Source organism: Pavona decussata, unplaced genomic scaffold, assembly GCF_977016875.1.
Source record: "Pavona decussata unplaced genomic scaffold, jaPavDecu1.1 SCAFFOLD_43, whole genome shotgun sequence".
In the NCBI taxonomy this organism is placed as follows: Eukaryota; Metazoa; Cnidaria; class Anthozoa; order Scleractinia; family Agariciidae; genus Pavona; species Pavona decussata.
Genome location: NW_028145465.1, coordinates 347,501 through 369,818, shown reverse-complemented (window position 1 = coordinate 369,818; position 22,318 = coordinate 347,501). Strand labels below are relative to the sequence as shown.

Below are 22,318 nucleotides of genomic sequence, written 5' to 3'. Positions count from 1 at the left end.
TTGAGCGTCTGAATGAATTCAGCTGGGAGAAATTAATTTGGGTAGCCCTAAATTCAAATTTGATGTAGCTTATGCGAAGTGGGGATGAATTAAGTTCAGCGTCTGAATGAATTTAGCTGGGAGAATTTAATTTGGGTAGGCCTAAATTCAAATTTGATGTAGCTTATGCGAAGTACGGCTGAATTTAGTTAAGCATCTGAATCAATTCAGCTGGGAGAAATTAATTTGGGTAGGCCTAAATTCAAATTTTATGTAGCTAATATGTGAAGTAGGGATGAATTAAGTTCAGCGTCTAAATCAATTCAGCTGGGAGAAATTAATTTGGGTACGCCTAAATTCAAATTTTATGTAGCTTATGCGAAGTAGGGATGAATTAAGTTCAGCGTCTGAATCAATTCAGCTAGGAGAAATTAATTTGGGTAGGCCTAAATTCAAATTTTATGTAGCTAATATGCGAAGTAGGGATGAATTAAGTTCAGCGTCTAAATCAATTCAGCTGGGAGAAATTAATTTGGGTAGGCCTAAATTCAAATTTTATGTAGCTTATGCGAAGTAGGATGAATTAAGTTCTGCGTCTGAATCAATTCAGCTGGGAGAAATTAATTTGGGTAGGCATAAATTCAAATTTTATGTAGCTTATGCGAAGTAGGGATGAATTAAGTTCAGCGTCTAAATCAATTCAGCCGGGAGAAATTAATTTGGGTATGCCTAAATTCAAATTTGATGTAGCTTATGCGAAGTAGGGATGAATTAAGTTCAGCGTCTAAATCAATTCAGCTGGGAGAAATTAATTTGGGTAGGCCTAAATTCAAATTTTATGTAGCTTATGCGAAGTAGGGATTAATTAAGTTCAGCGTCTGAATCAATTCAGCTGGGAGAAATTAATTTCGCTAGGCATACATTTAAATTTTATGTAGCTTATGCGAAGTAGGGATGAATTAAGTTCAGCGTCTGAATCAATTCAGCTGGGAGAAATTAATTTGGCTAGGCATAAATTCAAATTTGAGGTAGCTTATGCGAAGTAGGGATGAATTAAGTTCAGCGTCTAAATAAATTCAGCTGGGAGAAATTATTTGGGTAGGCCTAAATTCAAATTTGATGTAGGTTATGCGAGGTAGGGATGAATTAAGTTCAGCGTCTGAATCAATTCAGCTGGGAGAAATTAATTTGGGTAGGGCTAAATTCAAATTTTATGTAGCTTATACGAAGTAGGGATGAATTAAGTTCAGCGTCTGAATCAATTCAGCTGGGAGAAATTAAGTTGGGTAGGCCTAAATTCAAATTTTATGTAGCTTATGCGAAGTAGGGATGAATTAAGTTCAGCGTCTGAATCAATTCAGCTGGGAGAAATTAATTTGGGTAGGCCTAAATTCAAATCTGATGTAGCTTATGCGAAGTACGGCTGAATTTAGTTCAGCTTCTGAATCAATTCAGCTGGGAGAAATTAATTTGGGTAGGGCTAAATTCAAATTTTACGTAGCTAATATGCGAAGTAGGGATGAATTAAGTTCAGTGTCTGAATCAATTCAGCTGGGAAAAATTAATTTGGGTAGGCCTAAATTCAAATTTGATGTAGGTTATGCGAAGTAGGGATGAGTTAAGTTCAGCGTCTGAATCAATTCAGCTGGGAAAAATTAATTTGGGTAGGCCTAAATTCAAATTTTATGTAGCTTATGCAAAGTGGGGATGAATTAAGTTCAGCGTCTGAATCAATTGAGCTGGGAGAAATTAATTTGGGTAGGCCTAAATTCAAATTTTATGTAGCTTATGCGAAGTAGGGATGAATTAAGTTCAGCGTCTGAATCAATTCAGCTGGGAGAAATTAATTTGGGTAGTCCTAAATTTAAATTTTATGTAGCTAATATGCGAAGTAGGGATGAATTAAGTTCAGCGTCTAAATCAATTCAGCTGGGAGAAATTAATTTGGGTAGGCCTAAATTCAAATTTTATGTAGCTAATATGCGAAGTAGGGATGAATTAAGTTCAGCGTCTAAATCAATTCAGCTGGGAGAAATTAATTTGGGTAGGCCTAAATTCAAATTTTATGTAGCTAATATGCGAAGTAGGGATGAATTAAGTTGAGCGTCTAAATCAATTCAGCTGGGAGAAATTAATTTGGGTAGGCCTAAATTCAAATTTGATGTAGCTTATGCGAAGTACCGCTGAATTAAGTTCAGCGTCTGAATCAATTCAGCTGGGAGAAATTAATTTGGGTAGACCTAAATTCAAATTTGAGGTAGCTTATGCGAAGTAGGGATGAATTAAGTTCAGCGTCTGAATCAATTCAGCTGGGAGAAATTAATTTGGGTAGGCCTAAATTTAAATTTTATGTAGCTTATGCGAAGTAGGGATGAATTAAGTTCAACGTCTGAATCAATTCAGCTGGGAGAAATTAATATGGGTAGGCCTAAATTCAAATTTGATGTAGCTTCTGCGAAGTAGGGATGAATTAAGTTTAGCGTCTGAATCAATTTAGCTTGGAGAAATTAATTTGGGTAGGCCTAAATTCAAATTTGATGTAGCTTATGCGAAGTACGGCTGATTTAAGTTCAGCGTCTGAATCAATTCAGCTGGGAGAAATTAATTTGGTTAGGCGTAAATTCAAATTTGATGTGGCTTGTGTGAAGTACATGTACAGCTGAATTAAGTTCAGCATGTTAATCAATTCAGCTGGGATAAATTACAGTGTAAGTTGGGTGGATCTAAATTCAAATTTGATATGGCTTATGTGAAGTACGGCATCTGATCTGGGCATTTGTCTTATTTCTCTGCATTGCACCTCAGTGACGATTCATTCTGTGGATCTATTGGCTAGATTCTAGAATACCCGGCCACTAAAATGTAGAACTTAAAAACCTGCTACAGCAGTCCCGCAGTCATCTAATTTGCATAGTGTTTGCCTTGTTCTGTAAGCGTCACTACGAGACTGGAGACCTCGGTAGCACTCCAGTTTAATACTTAGAGCAATTGAAGGCCTGAGAGCATAACCGACCTATGTCGAATTTTAGCGCGGCTTTCGGTTTCGCACGGATTTGTCCGAATTTTGGCTCTCCCTGGTTTGGAAAACATTTCGCGGTTTTACAATCGTGGACAAAACTCCTTAAGAAAACCAAACACGAACAGAACAAAAACCACTTCCTTACTTCTCCCTCCCACCCCCTCCCCCTATGCAATGACAACCGAACACAGAGAGCCAAAAACCACTCACTTACTGTTTCTCCCTTCATAATTCTACCACAGTTACTTCTCCCTCCCCCCTCCCCCTTATGCAATGTTGATGTGGGAAGCGATGCTTGCCAGGAAACTGTTCGTGACCCAAAAGACAACATTGAGTCGGGGGGGGGGGGGGGGAGGGGGATTTGGTAGTTTGCTTTTCTACAAGTGAACGCGCTTGGAAGGCAAATTTTTTTATAGGTTTTGTCCACGTCAGACTCGTTTTCCAAATTATCGGTAGGCTAAAAGTTTCCACTGTCCACGAGCCGTGTTTAGTCGCACTAGTTGTTGTTGCTATAAGTAACGTTTGAGATGATATCATGGTTTGCTTTTGCGGGTTGTAACAAGCCCAAAATAGATCAAGGCAGTCGGGATAAACAACTTGCGTATCGTACTGGCTAGTTGCTTTCGCTTTTGTTTGGTGAAGTTTGAAAACGCACGACATCTATGGATCTTTTGAAAAGTTACGAAATTGACGAATGCAGTTCACAGGAACTGGTGGAAATGTTGTCCAAAGAATCCCTCCTTGGTAGTGATGACTGTGCCGTAGCGAATTTTTCAATTCGATTATCAAATCCCGCGGGAGCATCAGAGACAAATCCCGCCATATACAAGGTGTTTTGCAAGCCTTAGTTGTGGTTTGCCACGCTTGAAATTCGGTATGTAACGATTAACTTGACAATTTCAAGGCAATGATTCAATAAAAGTACGATTAACATAGATTTTCAACGGTTAACACCGACTGGTGGTAAAAAGAATAGATAGTCTTTACCTTTTTAATAGAACTGCCGTTAATCGTTGTTAATCGTTGTTAATCGTTGAAATGGCTACATGTCTTCCTGTTAATCGTGTAGAATGCTAGTATTTTGCGTTATCAAGAGTGATATGTCGACAAACGGGACAAAGCTGGATTTTGCGCCAGGAAATGGACACATTTTCTCTGGGAGAATGTAACTGTTTACATTTGGGACATTCCTGTCACGTACGTAGTAGTAACAGAATCTAATAAAAGCGTGACAGCATTCTTTTCGTTGCTCCCGCGAAAAACACCGCTTTCGTGTGCCGTGTTTCAAAGACAACGAGTGTATATTGAATACAAGTATTTAATCCTCAGTGCATTGTCCTTTTGGTCATCCAGTGTCTATAATGTTACCGATATATCTTTACAAGATGGTAAAATTTCTCAATGGCATTAATACGAAACACAAAGCGGCGTGAAAAAATACTGGACAATGGTTTTCAATCGAATTGCAGTACACATGCAAAAGTTTGGACAAATCCGAGCTACATCGAAAAACGGGCTGAAATTCGACATAGGTCGGTTATGCTCCCAGCCCTTCAATTACTTATTCATTCACTAGGGGACTGCGGACCGCAGTAGCACTCCAGTTTAATACTTAAATCAATTACTTATTCATCCACTAGAGGACTGCGGACCGGGGCAGCACTCCAGTTTAATACTTAGATCAATTACTTATTGATCTGTTGAGCACGGTAGCACAGACCACAGATTTCAGAGTAGTGCACCTTGCAGGTGGACGGGTATTCTGAAATAATGCTCCAATCTGTCGTCTCATTTTTAACCGATTTAGACAAACTTAATCACAAATTTATCATCTTTGCCTAAGAAATTATAAGTGAAAGTAAGTGACAGTGTTTTGAGGTGAGAATCACGAGGCCGACAAATGTCCCGAGGTAGGTTTGGGCACTACTGGAACCAACTGACGCATTATGTACATGTAAAAAGTAAGTTTGACAAAATATTAATTTCCAGAACAATTAGATTTTGACGACATTTTTTTATAATTTACAACAGACAAGTGTTGTATTTGTGTAGAGTTTACAAAGGAAATGCCATCAATCTAGCTACGTTTTGTATACCCTAAAATGGATGTCCACCATTCAACTTTGATTAAGCTTTTAAATTTGAAACCGAAAACCCCATGCACATGTGCTGAATGCGTGTTTGTTGTTTATAAGGTTTTTCTGTCTTATCGATCTTACCTGTCCCTATTGTTTGTGTTTTCCAAGGATTTGTTATGAGAAGCTGTTGATATTTTGCCCAAGCTCTTGTAAGGATGCTCATTATACGACGTCTACGCAAAAATTCCGTAATTCACAGTCGCACCCGGTTGTAAACTGCCCGCCATGTTGGAATTTAGCGACCGGAAGACGGAGAGACACTGGGAACAAGAATGTAATACTAGTTCCTAGGTCCACCTCCTGCGAATCTCGTACCCAGGACAACACAGCAGGCAGCCGCTGGCAAAATTCCAAAGAACCTGAGGACTGCGGTTAAAAAGGTTTTTTTTTTTTTTTTCTTTTTTAAATCCAGAAATATCTAAAATACAAAACACAGTCGTCAAAGTCAGGCAATGCAGGGCTACTTATTTGCACCAGTTAATGAGTTCCTGATAGCAGAAGCGCCCATTGCCTTTTTCATCAAAAGGCTCCAGCAAACGCAAGTGAAATGGACTAAAGAGGCCTCATACTTGCTCCATGTGTAAAGTTTGTAAATCCAATCTTGTACTCAGAGTCCTCAGGCTTTTTGGTCGGCACGTGAGCACAAGGAGGAGGAGGGGGGTTCTTCCATATATGGGCTATATAGGTACGTATAGGGTATGGTTTTTGAGGTTCTTAGTCCTTAAAAAGGTATCATTTTTTCCTCATTTAGCAACGTGTTCCTTGATTAGTCCTTAGAGAGGGTACCTAAATTGTATCAGTTGAATTGAAGCTTGCAAGCGCCACGTTTTATGAAAAAAGATTTTTTTTTTAACTGAAGTGTCCGCTGAAGTACTAGAAAAGCGATTTTCATAGAGATTTGTGTTTATTCCCGTACATTAGCCGTTGTTTGGGTCTGTTGAATAGGGTGTCAATTTTCGGGTTCGGTCCTTATAAAGGATCATTTATAAAGGATTATTTTTTTATTTTTTGTTATTATTATTTCATTTGCTTCAGATTTTATACTGTCAATCAATTTAGTTTTACGTAGTTCCGCTATTGCGCAAATATTTGTCAGCTTTATAAGCGTATGTCCCAATGTAAATTTTCATTATACCTGAAGAAGGCTGGTTTGGCCAGCCGAAATATAGTAACCTTTAAACCGTAATTCTACGTTGTATCGGTCTCTGCTTCTTTTATCATTTGTATTTATTAAGCCGATCAGATCTACAATTGATCCAACGTATACCAGCAGGATTATCGTCCACGGTTGTTGCTTGGACTTGACTCGTTATAAAGGGTATCCGTTTTCCGTTCCTTTACCCTTAAATAGGGTCAGGGTTCGAGAACCTTCGCGGCACACCCCTATCGAACATTTTTGGGAGTATCCCCCGGGGGGTGGTGTGTGCCAGCTGCCCTTATCTAAAAGCCGTTGGCAAGCAGCTCTTCCAGAAGGATTTTTATCAGAACATGAGTTGTATTTAAGTTATTACAAGATTAAGAAACTGCAAAAATAGATGGAGCTAAATCGGATAGGCTGACGAATTCTGTTAAGAAGAGAACGCCTAGTTGTTCAGCAAGTATCATGGAAAAAAATTTCTAGAGTAGAGTGTGGGCACCGATTTACTGAACCATGTTAGGATGTAATTGATAAATTTTAAACAACATTGACCGAACCTTGTGGAGGGAAACCTTGTGCAAAAGAATGCATTCCTATCTGTTGAGTACGAAGGAATGCATTTCTTTGCAAAGAAAGTATTTGTATCTAAAAAAATGGAAGGATCAAAACAAGGTAAACTTAGGTAGAAAACCCTGTAACATGCCGGAGGAAAACTGTTAGGAAGTGTACATCCTCAATCAATGAAACACCATCATATTCGTTCTCATGGTGAGGTGACTGATTCAGCTAATATTACTAAGTAGCATATTCCTACTGGGGTGGGGAGGGGGGAGGGGAGAAGAGTTCGGTACGGGATAACATGGAAAAATGTCCCACTAATGCCCCGAAGGGGGGAGGGGGTGGGGACTGCTGGAATTCACTGATGCTGAAACAAACACGAAAGCACATGGCAAGAACCACAAGACTGTCTGGTGTCACAGGTCACCCAAGCTCTGTGAGCGTTTAGATCTTTGTAACCTCACGTTGTAATTCGAGGGTCACGATCTGAGTTACGCAATGGCGTAAATTATAAGAGTTTGTATGGGGATTTAGGAAAGTTGATACAAGAAGCAGAGACCGTCACGAGTTTTCTAATGTCTCAAATTTTGCGTGGCTTGGGACTTTCTGATAGTCATTTTATAGGGTGGCTAATGTACAAAAAACCAATTGAACCACGTTCTTGGAGACCCAGGAGTGAGACTTGGTGCCACGCCAGCACAGGCAAACCAATCTCTGTGAGCGTTTGGATCTTTGTAACGTCACGTTGTAATTGGTGTGTCACAATCTGAGTCACACAATGGCGTAAATTATAAGGGTTTGTATGGGAATTTGCTAACGTGTTTAAGAGTCGGAAATAAAGAGCATGAATCGAACAAAAATGGCTTACCTTCTCTCCTTGATACCTTGACAGTGTTTGTGTGGCGTATTGTACCGTTTCATCGCGATTCCAGTGGGTTTTGGGTATCAAGGAGATAAGGAAAGGCATTTTTGTTCAATTCATGCCTTAGTCCGACTCCTAAACACGTTAGCAAATTCCCATACAAACCCTTATAATTTACGCCATTGCGTGACTCAGATTGTGACACACAAATTACAACGTGACGTCCAAACGCTCCAAATGCTCACAGAGATTAGGCTACCTATGCTGGCGTGGCACCAAGTCTCGCTCCTGGGTCTCCAAGAATGGGGCTCTACAGGTTTCTTGTACACTAGCCACTCTATAAAATGACTATCAGAAAGTCCCAAGCCACGCAAATTTGAGACATTAGAAAACTTCAGTGACAGACTTCTTTTATTTTCAGTTCTACTGAAATTGAGCGTTAAAATCGTGAATTCGTGATTATATTTACATGGAGCACTTGTTACAACCCACGCTGTAATAAAATAAATTGTTTGTTATAAATAACTAACGAATTAAGCTGAGGTTGCAGAATTATTTGAAAGAAGAGAAAAGCTTTTATTAATGGGAATTGTAACGTTGTGGCTTTGTACAGCAACAAACAGAGTTCTTTTAAACGTAAACAAGTGATATTTTAATCCATGAGACGGATCACTTAAGAACTCCTGTACAAGATGGCGAGCACATGTAAAATCTCGCATCTTATTGGATAACAACTATCGCGTAACGTTACACCCTTCCTTTTGTAAAGAAAATAAAGATAGAACTTATGCTACAATGAAGTTACGAGTAATGGTCTCAAAAATGTCCTTCTAAGTAGTAAACACAACAATGCATTAAGAAAACTGTGAGCCCAATCAACAATGGCAGCAAAATGGGCAAAAGTTCAAAGTTCCTGAGTTGCAACAAAACAAAACGAAAAGTTCAATGTCTCTGAGTAAAACTAGGTCATCTTTAAGTCCTTGAAACTAGCAGGTAACTTAATCTGACGTCTGCTTCTAGTCGCTGCGGCTACTCCTGTAGGTGGGTCTTTCACAGGTGCTGGTACTGGTACTGTGGGACTCAAAGGCGGAGTAGAGACATCCGCTGACACTTGCTGGGGTGATTGTATGGGCGGCTCCTCAGAGTCCTTTACCGCTCCTTCTGCTGGCTGTGTTGATGTAACCGTGATCTTTGAAGGCGGGACCTCCATTTCCGAAGTGTGTGTAGCTGGATGTGGATGGTACTTCTTTAGGTGCCTTCGGTTTCTCCGAAAAACTCTTCCGTCTTCAGTGCGTACTGCGTATGATCGCACATCCACTTGGTCCTCAACTTCAGCTTTCTTCCACTTTCGAGCTTGGGGACTAGGTAGCATAACAACTGCATCACCTTTGCATAAGGGCGACAGCTCACGAGTTCCCCTGTTGTAGTAATAGGTCTGACGCTGTTTCTTCTTAAGGAGTTTCTCTCGCTCACCAGGAGTTGTCGTAGGTTTCAGAAGACTTGTTGCTGTTGGAAGAAGTGTTCTTGTCGTTCGGCCACAAAGTCTTTGCATGGGTGAACAGCCTACGCCCTCCGTTGGGGTGTTTCTCAAGTCAAGCAGTGCTAAATAAAAATCAGTTCCAGCTTGTTGCTTCACGCAACGCTCCCCGTGGAGCGTTGCGTGACTCCGGCCCGAGCGGCTGCGAAGGAGAATAGGTGATAATGGGTCTTGCAGTCTTCCTCTCAAGATAGTCAATTTCAAAATTACCAGAATAATAGTCAACAGTACATCCAAGGTGAATATGTCACAACAGGAGCCGATCGGCTCCTGGTCACAACCAACTTTCTGCCACGGGCGTTCAGGCACATCATGTACTATAAGAGGCTCTCGCTAAGGGTGGCTGGCGTACATGTTACATGTGTCCCAGTGTTCAATGTAATCAGTGATTTCTTGATTCATAGAAGGCCAATAAACGACCTCACGTGCTCTTCTCAGGCATCCTTGTATTCCAATGTGAGCATGGTGGATCTTCTCTTTAACTTTCTGTCGCAAGGTCTTAGGGATAACACATCTTTGGTGTTTAAAGATGATTCCGACTTGTACGGCAAGTTCATCTCTGACATTGAAGTACTCGGAGACTTCCTTTGGTACTGAGCTGCTGTTTTCAGGCCATCTTCTTAGGATCACGTTTTTGAGGGTCTGAAGAGTTGGGTCTTTAGCCGTTTCTTGATTGATTTCATTCAGCTGCTGCTCGGAGATAGCTAGATAGTCTACAGCATGAATACTTTCTACTTCTTTCTGGGTCTCTGATCTCTGTGTGTCAGTAGGACTTAGGCTTAGGTAGGCTCTTGATAAGGTATCGGCGAGATACATCTCTCTTCCAGGCCTGTATCTGATTTCTGCGACATACCGCTGTAAACGGAGGAGAAGTCTTTGTAGACGTTTTGGTGCAGATGCTAATGGCTTTCTTGAGATGGACACCAAGGGCTTGTGATCGGTATAAAGAATAACCTTTCTGCCATAAGCGTACTGGTGGTTGTGTTCTAAACCAAACACTTAAGCCAAGAGCTCCTTTTCAATTTGTGAATAATGCTGCTCAGCCTGTGTCAGAGCCCGGCTTTCATAAGTCACAGGGTGGTCTTCCTGTGTGAGAACAAAACCAAGTCCTTGTGAAGAAGCATCTCCACTTCCTTCTGTAGGCTTGCTGGAATCAAGGAATTTGAGAACTGGGGCAGAGGTAACTGCTTCCTTGATATTGTCAAAGGCAACATCCTGTTCTTTTGTCCAGGACCATTGTACATCTTTATGGGTTAGACGCCTGTAGGTTCACAAATCTGAGAGAGGTCACTAAGGAATTTTGAGAGGTACTTGACCATACCCATCAGCCTTTGTACTGCAGCTACATAATCAGGTTTCTTCATACTATAAGAATTGCTTTTACTTTAGCAGGGTCAGGCTTTAGACCTTCTCTTGTTAGGCGATGACCAATGAATTGCACATCATCGCACTTGAATGTAAACTTCTTCTTGTTAAGTTTGATGTTCCGCTCCCGGCATCGATCCAGGAGGGACTTTAAAAGGTTCCTGTCGTGGTCTTCATCTGCCTCGCGCTCTGTTTTCCCTTGACCAGTGATCAGTAAAATATATATATTTAGCCAAGCCTAAAAGCGGAGCTCCAATTTTTTTGATAGCATTTATAGAAATCTGCTTATCGATCGTATGGACGTAATTCCTCATCCTTTCCTTTTTAATGCATATGCAGCAAACTCCCCATCAACAATGTAATACCAGGAGCCCATGATCATCGGCTCCTGGTAATACAGAGAGCACAATTATTTAAGGCTGATTTTTTGTAACAGAGGGCATTTTTTCTTAATTTTCCTTTCATCGAGCAAGGGTTGGTGATTAGTTGATCTTTGCGCTTGTACCCCAATCTCGTCCCCAGAGCCCACGCGCGTTTTTGAATGGGAATGAAATTCCTAGGAAAATCCATAATCCTTAAATAACAAGGATTGGAACCAGGCTTGTGGGCCCGCGAGAATTGGCACCCCCACCAAACCCATGTTTTCGCGAAAAGCGCTGGGCTCCGAAATCTGGTTTGCAGTCCTTGTTATCTATAGTCTCCTTCGTAGCCGTTATAAGGGTCGTCACGCAACGCTCCTCCCCACGGAGCGTAGCGTGACGACACTAATAACGGCTGCGAAGGAGACTATGTTATCTAAGGTCTTCCGATTCCTGATCCTGGACTCCTAGTACCTAGATTCTTCATTTATAAAATGGCGGAAATCACGTTCTCAGAGCCCGCATTACCCTTATCCAGCGGAACGGGCGCTGGATGAGGGTAATGCGGGCTCTGAGTACGAGCGAAGAGGCGATTGCTTCGTTCTAGAGATTTAGATAAACCAGAATAAAATAGCAGTGTTCAGACATCTTCCTGTATTAGGATGGTGGATAAAAAAGAAAGGATCTTTTTAATTTCTGCATAAGTTTTCAGGTTTGGAAGCATCGAATTTTTCCTACGCCTCGTCTTATTTTTCCTGCACGACTGTGTGGAAATGTTCCGTTTTGACAGCAGATTTGAAGGAAAACTTTTAGTGTGATAAGCTTAAATGTCAAAAGTAGAAGGGGCTTTGCTGTGTTGGTGGAGGGCGAAAGGTCTGACAGCTCCGTCAATCAAGGAGGTAAGATAACTTCAAATCTTTATGTATGCATACACACGTTTAAACTGTTTGTAGTGTTGTTTTTTTCTGACGAGGGAGCAATTTTCTAAAAGAAATCTTTAATCAAGATAATATTAAAATTGCAAGCTAATACGGACAATAGTAAGCCAGTGTTGTTATATGAATTCATGTGGTCTACTAATACTAGGAGATCGTTCCAAACTGGTACACCGTGGAGCAATTGAAAAACGAGTCATTATAAGTTATAGGGATTTACAAAATATTTAAAATTTCATCTTTTTCTAGTCTAATTACATCCATTTTGAAATCACCGGTGATCCTGGGAATCTGATTGGTCCAAAATGGTGCAATTTATTCCCAAATTGCACCATTTCTTGCTCTAAATCGCATCCTTTCTTTAGCCCAACAAAATGGAAATGAAGTAACACAAATAGAATATTAATATTGACAATGATACTCTGTGATTTCAAAATGGATGTAATTAAGTGGTAATTGAACTTCGTGTCGTGCAATTTTGGTCTGAAATCATACTTGTGATTTCAAAATCACGCGTATGATTTCAGACCAAATTGCACTCCTCTCAGTTCAATTACCAATATAAATTGAGTGATTTTTTTTATGTTTAGGTTCTGTTTGAGGGAGATGCACATTGGAGATGTTTGAATACAGGAGAAATATTTCAAGTCAAATTAGCTTTGTGCCATTTTTATATTTTCTTACTGCACTTGTAGCTTATTAATTCAATAAATTAGATTGAAAAGCTCATTTTTAAAAATTTCTGTTATTCCCAGGTTGATAGTTCCATGCAACTGATATTGATTTACAAGAGAGTTAAGATGTGTTTCTTGCTCTTAACTTAATCTAAGAATGCAGTATAATTTTTCCCATTTGTTTCGGTAGGGATAGGAAAACATGAACCTTTCATAACTTCCTGTCAATCACATTTATTAGTTCCATTGTTTTGAGAGTGCAAAGTGATACTGTTTTGTTCAGAGAAACCACAGCAGTAATTGGCTGCCTCTTATTCTTGATATTGTAAAGTCAAAACAACAATCACTTGTGAATGCCTTTTGCTACTTTGTATATATGGAAACTAGTAACAATCAAAACTGGATCAGAGAGTGCGTTTGATAACCTTGATCCTAGCGTAGGTTGTCTCCTTTGCCAACTTGGTGATGAAATCATCTGCCCCTGCAAAATCTACAGGGGTTGCCAGATATACACATGTATGTCCCAATATCCTTTCATTCATGGCAATCAACTTTGGTTCTCACACAATCTCAACTCCAATCTGTGTAAGGAGTGCGTTCTTTCTATGTTGAATGCAATAAATGTCGTAAGTCTAATTATTCAACGGAAAAAAAATTTTTTTTAAGTCCCTAGTCATTTGTACCTGGTTTTAAATTAAGTTGGTAAATTGTTTGACATAGAATCAAATAACATTATTGTGTGTAAATCCTTAACTGTCGCTGTCAAAATCTTTACCAAAAAAAAAATCCATCAGGCAGTTATGGGAGCCGGTTATCCCCAGCAGTTTTTCTACACTTTGCTACACGAGAGTTAACTTGGAGTAAAGTTGGAAATAACACAACAATTAAGGGATAATGAAATTTTGTGTTGTGCAGTACAGACTATACAACTGAGAATACAGAGAATTATCCTTGGAGTGTAAATTTCTGTGTGGGAAGGAAATCACTTAAATTTTGCATTACCATAGTGAGGAGATTAATTTTGGTCCATCAGTGATCAAAAAATCCTGGGGTCATAGGTTTTAATCCGTCAAAGAGTTTTTCTCTACCTTTCATGGACCACATTTCCTTACTTAGGTAATACTGAAAAGAAAACTAAGCGGTTTCGTTCCACCACAAAAATTTACACTGCAGATTTTATTCTCTGGTTTCTCAATTAAGGAACAGGCCTTGCTCCAACCCATTAACCTTTTGTCCTTACAAGCAAAATCCCAATTTAAGAAGTCATTAGACTGCTAAACACTACACTGCTGCAGCCTTATCACACCAGTTTATGGGTAGCACCTCATCCGAGAAGTCCCATTCATTTTTACACAGCAAAATACCGACCATGTATCATAACATTAATTTTAATAAGCATTCTCTAAAAAATATTCCTTACTTTAATTTTCATCATCCTGTTTTTCCGAGAGAAAAAAATAGAAGGAACAAGAGTGCCTAAAGAGAGTTGAGTGCATGTACAGCAATAGTACTCTTCTGAATTCACAAAATGATGTACAACATATACTTTGCTTGAAACATGATTTGCAAATTAAAAGCATTATATCACTTTATTCTCCAAAAAAATCAGTGGATTAAACTATTTTCTTATAAATAAAGATTTTACATAAACCCTGGACAGAATGGAAAAGGAAAATAATATTATTTAGTGTTTTTCCTTATGTTACTGAAAATGTTATACCAGACTGTGAAAAGGTGTAGAAAACTGTAGCACTTGTAACTGCATGTCACAAAACCCATGAAAATGAACAGTTATTATTAGATAATCAAAAGTAAGTAAAAGAAACAAAACAAAACAATTTACTTAATATGTAACGACAGGCGGAAAGACACAGAGTCCGCAAAACACAACTTATTTATTCCGGTTGAACAGCGACAACAAAACTTCAAGATGGCTTCCAACAAGCTCGGTCACGTGACACGCAAGGCGGGAACTAGACTTGTACTTCATGTAACCATACTCGTTACATCTCCCTTCCTAAGTCTAATAGTTTAGTTTATGCATACAGAACGTTAATGATAATAAAAAAGCAATAACATAATGTTCAAATCTGCCTTAGAAAGTCTCCTATATTAAAACGCCCCTGCAAAAGTACATAATAAAGCCAAATTGAAAAAAGGGGCAACAAGGCAGAGTCAGTGTCTTATTTCAGCACTCATAATCTTTTAACCACACTGGGGGGCGGCGGTCCCGCACTGGACGACCTTCAGTATGAGGCCCAGAAACCACTGGTGATGATGGTATCATTGCCTGTGGCGGCTCAGCAGGACTTGACTCTACCAGTTCCATTGGATCGGTCATGTCGAGGTTTGTCTCCACTGACTCCGGTAACTCCTCGGGTGTTGCTCTGAGCCATTTGCGGTTCCGACGATAATGTTTTCCGTTCACTTCAACCAAGTAGGAACGGGTCCCCTCCTCTCCAATGACGCGCCCCAGTGACCATTCCTTCTCGCGTGGCAATCGCATTCTAATGGCATCACCGTCAAGCAATTTTGGCAGTTCATGTGAGTGACGATCATAGTAGTATTTCTGCTTCTGCTTTCTAATCTTGATCTTTTCGGGGACATCAGTTATCACCTGTGGAGTTAACAATTGCTTGGCTACTGGGAGACGGGTGCGTGTTCGCCTACCATATAGTAGCTGAACAGGAGAAGCATTCATACCCTCAGTTGGTGTGTTGCGCCACTCAAGTAACGCCAGCAGAGGATCACGCTTATCAGCTCGCCCTTTGGTCAGCAATGACTTGCAAGTCTTAACTGCATTTTCCACACGACCATTACTTTGTGCGTGATAAGGGCTTGATGTGACGTGGTGAAAATCCCATTCCTTACTGAAGGTCTGGAAATCTTCACTGTTGAAGGGGGGCCCATTGTCACTGATGAGAGTCACAGGAATACCATGCCTGGAAAACCACGCCTTTAGAATGGTGATAACACGGTTGCTGGTGGTGCTACTCATATCTTGCACTTCAAAATAGCCAGAGTAGTAATCAACGGCTATCAAAAATGATTGCCCGTCCAGCACGAAAAGATCAACACCAACTTTCTGCCATGGCAAATTAGGCACATCATGAGGCTTTAAAGGCTCTTTACATTGTTCGGGCTGATAACGGTTACAGATTCCACACCTTGACAAGTGATCTTTGAGCTGGGCTGTGATTCCAGGCCAGTAAACAATGTCGCGGGCACGACGCAATGTTCCTTCTATTCCAATATGTGATTCATGCAGGCTCTTTACAACACCAGAACGCTCTTTAAATGGTATCACAAGGCGATGACCCTTGTATACCAATCCATCTTCTATGGTCAGCTCATCACGGCTGTTCCAATACAGCTCAATTACTTGCCTCCGACGCCGGTCATATTTGTGAGCTTCTGACAGGGTCTCTGGCCAACCCTCATGAATAACATCAGACAGGGTCTGTAATTCTTCATCCTGAGCAGTCTCCTTGCGCAGCTCTTCCAGGCGAGTGGGGGAGACACTTAGATCTTCACCATTTTTAATCTGCTCTAACTCAAAAGCGAACAGTCGTTCTCTGACAGAACGGACGTCACTGTCCTGGGTCTGACTCACTGGTTCCTTTTCCAAGTAAGCGCGACTTAATGTGTCAGCCAAGAACATGGTCTCTCCTTTCTTGTATACCACTTGGATGTCATAGTTCTGTAAGCGGAGACGCATGCGTTGGAGGCGTTTTGGCGAACTGTGGATTGGCTTCTTGAATATGGTTTCCAACGGCTTGTGGTCTGACTGCACAATTACATTGCTCCTTCCAAAAATGTACTGATCAAAATTCTCACAAGCATAAACTATGGCGAGTAGCTCTTTTTCAATCTGCGCATAGTTTTGTTCCGTTTGAGTCATCACACGAGAGCTGTAAGCCACTGGGCGCTCCTCCTGTAGCAGAGCTGCACCAAGTCCACTTTGGGAAGCATCGCATTGAATGACCACTCGCTTATTCACGTCATAGTAGGCAAGTACAGGTGCAGATACAATCATTTCCTTGACATGGGCCACAGCATCAGTATGACTTTGCAGCCAACACCACTCAGCATCCTTTTCAGTGAGTTTTCTCAAGACTTCTGTTTCTTCGGATAGACGTGGGAGGAACTTTGCCAAGTAGTTCACCATGCCCAGGAACCTACGTAAGGACTGGACATCAGTCGGGTCTGGCATCCCCACAATTGCCTCAACCTTGTGTGGATCTGGTTTCAGTCCCTCACGGGTTAGAATGTGTCCGATGAAGGGAACTTCTTGCTGTCTCAGTCGGGCTTTCTTCTTGTTCAACTTCAGGTTTCTCTCACGGCAACGGTCTAGGAAGGCACACACATTCCGGTCATGGTCTGTCTGCCACTCAGCAGGTGTGTTGCCAAATCCAACGATCACAAAATCATCTGCAATTACTTCTACTCCTTTAAGCCCCTCAATGTGCTCTCGCATTTTGCGCTGCCAAACTTCCGGTGCACTATTGATGCCGAATGGCATTCGCTTCCAACGGTACCGCCCGAACGGGGTGTTAAACGTTGTTAAACTACTAGACTCATCGTCAAGTTCCACTTGCCAGAAACCATTACTGGCATCAAAAACACTGAACAATTTTGCCCCATTCAGCCTAGTTGCAATCTCTTCAATTGTCGGCATCGGGAAGTGTTCACGCTTTATGGCAAGATTCAGATCCCTGGGATCCAAACAGATGCGTAACTTGGTTTCCCCCTCAGCTTCGGTGGATGGCTTGGTCACCACTAGCATACTGGATACCCAGTCAGTAGGATGGTCGACTTGTTCGATTATGTTAGCAGCTACCATTTCTTCGAGTTTCCGCTGAACTCGCTCAGTCATCGCAACAGGTAAACACCGCGGAGGATGCACTACAGGTCTGATGGACTCGTCTGTTACAATGTGGTACTGTCCGTCCAACTTTCCAAGGCCTTCAAATACATCGTCATACTCTTCCAGCAATGGCTCTGTGTCGGACTTCAGTACATTGACGCGTGGATCTCGGTCACTGTCTAGAATCTTTATCAAGTTCATTTCCAGCATTGTCTGCTTAGACAGTATGGGCTCATACCCATGGCCCCTGACTACATTGACTTCAATTTTGTGTGCGTTTCCTTTGCGGGAGACATACACTGTGGCTTTGCCCTCGATGGGTTGCTCATCTCCATTAGCTAAAACCAGGATTGACTTGCCGCGTGCATTGAGGAAATTCAAGTGCAGATCGCCAGTCACCTTCTTGTACACATCCAAGGGCAAAAGATTGCATTCAGCCCCCGTGTCCATCAAGAAGCTTACATCGTGACCTGAAAGGGGGTTAGACTCTTTTGATACAGTGAGGGTAACCATCTCATGACCTCCGTTTCCAACACCTGCGGCACTTAAATAAAATCGCTCTTGGACAGAAGACACGTTGCTTTTTGCTGGGCACTTGACAACAAAATGATTCCTTTTTTTACAATATGCACAAATCTGGCCAAAGGCGGGGCAGCTACGTCTTTCGTGGTTCCTACCACAGAATCTGCAGTCCTTGATCCAGCCACTGCTGACAGATGGGACATTTTCTGACTGCTCTTTCTCTTTCTCTTTCACAGCACTCAATCCAGACTCAGCAGACATAACTTTCATTTGAACAGCCGTACTCTCGGCGGCACGAGCGATATCTATAGCTTTCTCAAGAGTCAATTTCTTCTCTTTGAGCAAATTTTCACGTACCTTGGCAGTTTTGGTACCTCTCACCAGTCGATCCCGGAGAAGCTGATCGGGTGTGATTGACTCGAAATCACAATTTGCTGCAATTTGGCGAAGCTCCGTCAAATATTGATCAACAGTTTCAGATTCCCGCTGATCCCGCGTAAAGAAAAGAAAACGTTCGTAAATAGTGTTTTCCCTGGGAATGCAATACTCTTCGAACTTGCTTAAAACCGCAGCGATTTTCTTCGCGTCGTCTGGCGAGGCCCACGTGAAAGTACGAAACACCTTGTTCGCTTCTTTTCCAATTACGGCCAAAAGTGTTGCTACTTGGCGTGCTTCTTCCTCTTTATCTAGCTTCGTAGCCAGCCTGTAATTATTCCAAGCAGAAATCCAAGTTCGCCAATTGGACGCTGTCGAACCATCGTTTAGCTCGAGTATGTCAGGAGGAGGTATTTGGAAATTCGCCATGGTCATCAAACTTGAAGCCGGACTTTCGCTATTTTGAACACTGGTTTCAGGCATAAATTCGGTAGCTTCTGCCACAAATCATTCCTTTTCGTGAAGTGTGGATCCGGGAAACTTCTGACACCATGTAACGACAGGCGGAAAGACACAGAGTCCGCAAAACACAACTTATTTATTCCGGTTGAACAGCGACAACAAAACTTCAAGATGGCTTCCAACAAGCTCGGTCACGTGACACGCAAGGCGGGAACTAGACTTGTACTTCATGTAACCATACTCGTTACAGTATATTAACATTTTTATAATACTGTTATGTGACAATCACTTCAGTGGAAGTACTGTACCAATTTTTTTTAACTTCCTAGTGAAAATAAATTTTGTTCAAAAAATAAGAGGCAAAAAACTGACTGAAGCAAATCCAAGAGAATTTTACAGCGGTTACCAATAACATGCGACCTTATACGGCATTCAAAAGAGTCGGATAAAGTTGCGTTTCGGTGGACGTCAATCAAACAAAAGCCGTTGAAATTATTTTGAATTCTGACAAGATTGCAAGGTAACCCGGCAAGAAACTAAGAATTTTACCTCGCGAAGAGAAGGTAAACTTTATTTAAATTGATTCTCGAGCCAGATCAAGCGCAAATTAAAGGTATTTTTGAATTAAAAATGTCAATTTTCACTGCACGTGATAATTTACTCACTTGCATGCATCACTGATTTATTATCAGGTGTAGCAATTTTAAATGTTTCATAAAAAAAAACTGCTTCTTCTAAACAATGTCCATTTTTTTAGATAATCTGGCTTTAAAATCACCTTTTATAAAGTTTACCATGTCAGTGGATAAAACTGTCAATTTCTTGGTTCTGTTGCCTTGAAATGGTCTCAGAATTCAAAATAATTTCAATGGCTTTTCTATGATTGACGTCCACCAAAACGCAACTTTATCGGAGTCTTTTGAAGGCGATAGGTCGCGTGTTATTGGTAACCACTGTAACAACTATTTGTTCTTGAAGAATTGGGAGTGCTGAAAAACATTGAGAGTTCAAATCACTGAGATCGCACTGTAAAAATAAATAACTGTATATATTTCATAATTCATTACCCAGTACCAAGTTTTAAATTTTTCTTTCAATTAAAAGAGATGGCTGATAAGAAGTTTGACCTTGTATCTGTTAAATCACAGTCTTCAAGAGAAGCCAGGGTCTGATTGCATTAAACATAGCCTGAATATCAGTCATCTCCTCTCTAGATGATTGGTGAGAGATGGGAAACAGCTGATATTCAGGCTTTGTAAAAAATATATTTAACTAAAGGTAAGGTGAGGTTTTGTCTTACAGGCAGTGCAACAAACTCAACTAGGGCCACCGATAAAACCAACACTTTGAAATTTAAAGGCATGTCCTCGTTTTTGATTGGTTTACCAACTACCAAAGCCAGACTCCTTTGTTGTAAACGTGACCTATGATTGGCTGATTAATGTTGGTTGGCCCCAGTTGAGTTCGTTGCACTGTAAAGTATACAGGGAATGCCCCTTATTCAGCATATTTCTGTAGCCTCCATCAATTGAATAGTTATAAGAATGATTGAGTGACAGTGCTGACTGTTGCTTATAAACGTGCAGCTATTGTAGGCCCAGACATCCAGTGGCCAATCTGTTGTAAACAACATGCTAGAGCAATAGCCCTACCTGGCCAACTAATTAAAATCTTTACTGCTGAAGAAAAATTTTATATGCTCAGCGAGTGCCCATTCAATTTGGTTCGTGCCATCACATCAACATTTATCAAAAGGTAAACAATTTAATACACAACTGGATCTATCCCTTGATGGGAAAAGTGCACAAAAACTTTCACACAAGAATGGATGATTTACAAGTTTATGAACTGCCTCAACAAGAACGCCCATTAACAAAGTGATTCATGAGCCAAACTGTGTTTTCATCACATCTGTCATGATCTGTGATGGTAAATAAAAAGCTTACATCAATTTTTTTTGCTACAGCTAAAACACAAGATCTAAACCCACCAGTAAAGGTTACACCCTCTGTGCATGGCTTTTGTGCCCAGGCAGTGGCAAATCTTAAAACACTCCTAAGTGAGGGTTCATAATTTAAGCAGATGGGGGCCTATGATGATTTTTAAATTTTTCCCTAAGTTCACGTTTTGGATAATGCTACTGTTTGATGAGGTCAGGTTTACGAGATGCCGAATTGTCCAGAATTTGCAAGTCTGATTACCGCATCAGGATTCATCGAGCACACGAAAGCAGTGACTGGGGGGAAGCTGGCTGGAAAGGACTAATCCTACAGGTGGCTGAGATGCCATTACCGATGGCGGTTCTATAAAATGGAATATTTTCAAAGATTTCATGACAAATCAGATCAAGAAATTTAGAAGACGACTGTGGCTAGCTCACTATGAAATTACGAAGAAAAAGAATAAAAAGAAATGCATGGAGGGTTGCTCATAACATAGCGTTGCACATTGATGATGCACCTGTTGTCAGATTACATAAGGAAATTTGTAACAGAGAGGGAGGAGGAGGCAGGTTTTTTTTTCAACAGGACCCAGCTAATCATGATTACTTGAAGGCATCTGAAAGTTCAAAAAAACATGTACCTGGCTATAATTATTATTTTGCAAGAATTTGTGGCTAGAGTTACACATGGAATTTGTCAAAGACATCTGCGAGGTTAAGAAAGAGCAGCAGTGTGCTTCATGTGAAAATGGTTGGCTGGCTCCATGATGGGCAGAATTCCATGCCCTTTCCTGGATAAAGAGAAGTTAAGGTACAAATTAAAATGTCTTTGAATCTCCGGCTACTTCTTTAGATGGAACAGCATGACCAGTACTGTTATGACTTTATGCCTAATTCCTTCAATGAAGGAAAGCTGAACACAGCGACAGAAATTACAGACTTTTCTTCTACCTTAGTTTGTGGTTTCTGAGGAGCTAGTGAAAATATACCTAGACCATTCAAAACATCTCCATTTTTCCAAAGATTTGCGAAGTCAAGCAACCATTGAGAAGCGATGAAACAGAGAATGAGGAGAACAATTGGGAAGAGTTACTACTATCTGGAGGGTTAAAATCTCTTTTTAACTTAACACTCTCTTGAAAAAACACTCCCTTCCATACGAGAAAAAAATTGAAAAAATGAAAAGATTGTGCTAAATTAACCAGTCATCTACAACAGGGTCCGAAATTAACTTTTTTAGGCAGGCGCCAAGTGGCGACTGAAAATTTTTTTTAAGTCGCCACATGGAAAAATGTGGTCGCCAAAAAGTGTCAATAAAATTTTTCCTTCGCAGCGAAACACAAACCAAGATTTTTGGTTGCCAGATGGAAAATTCTGGTCGCCAATTTTTCTTTTAAGAATCAGAACGAAGAGAACACGTTTGGGGCCGCAATGGCGATATATACACCTACCACTGAAAAACTACGACGAATGAATCGAATGCCGGCTATATACGCAGTTTCATAAGACTGCCAAATGTTTCAAGTCAACTTAAAACCTTCTCTTGTCTCTACCTTTTGGAGAAGAAATGTACCAGATTGAAAACT

At 40.7% G+C, this 22,318-nt stretch overlaps 1 protein-coding gene and 1 pseudogene across 2 annotated transcripts in view; both read right to left on the bottom strand.

Annotated features, from left to right (window-relative positions):
• Positions 1–5,369, bottom strand: part of LOC146482816 (mitochondrial inner membrane protein Mpv17-like) — a 30,944-nt pseudogene extending 25,575 nt beyond the window's left edge. Inside the window, exon 1 of the transcript XR_014864040.1 lies at positions 5,218–5,369. The product of XR_014864040.1 is annotated as a mitochondrial inner membrane protein Mpv17-like (transcript). The remainder of the gene's footprint in view (positions 1–5,217) is intronic.
• A 3,286-nt stretch (positions 5,370–8,655) lies between these two features.
• On the bottom strand, positions 8,656–9,101 carry LOC146482815 (uncharacterized). Its single transcript, XM_085106713.1, has one exon. The coding sequence runs from the start codon at positions 9,064–9,066 to the stop codon at positions 8,656–8,658; it is 411 nt and encodes a 136-aa protein (XP_084962839.1). The 5' UTR covers positions 9,067–9,101.
• Positions 9,102–22,318: the final 13,217 nt, after the last annotated feature.

Excerpts from the sequence above, each read along its gene's own strand:
- LOC146482815 (XM_085106713.1), bottom strand. The coding sequence starts at position 9,066 with ATGCTACCTAGTCCCCAAGCTCGAAAGTGGAAGAAAGCTGAAGTTGAG.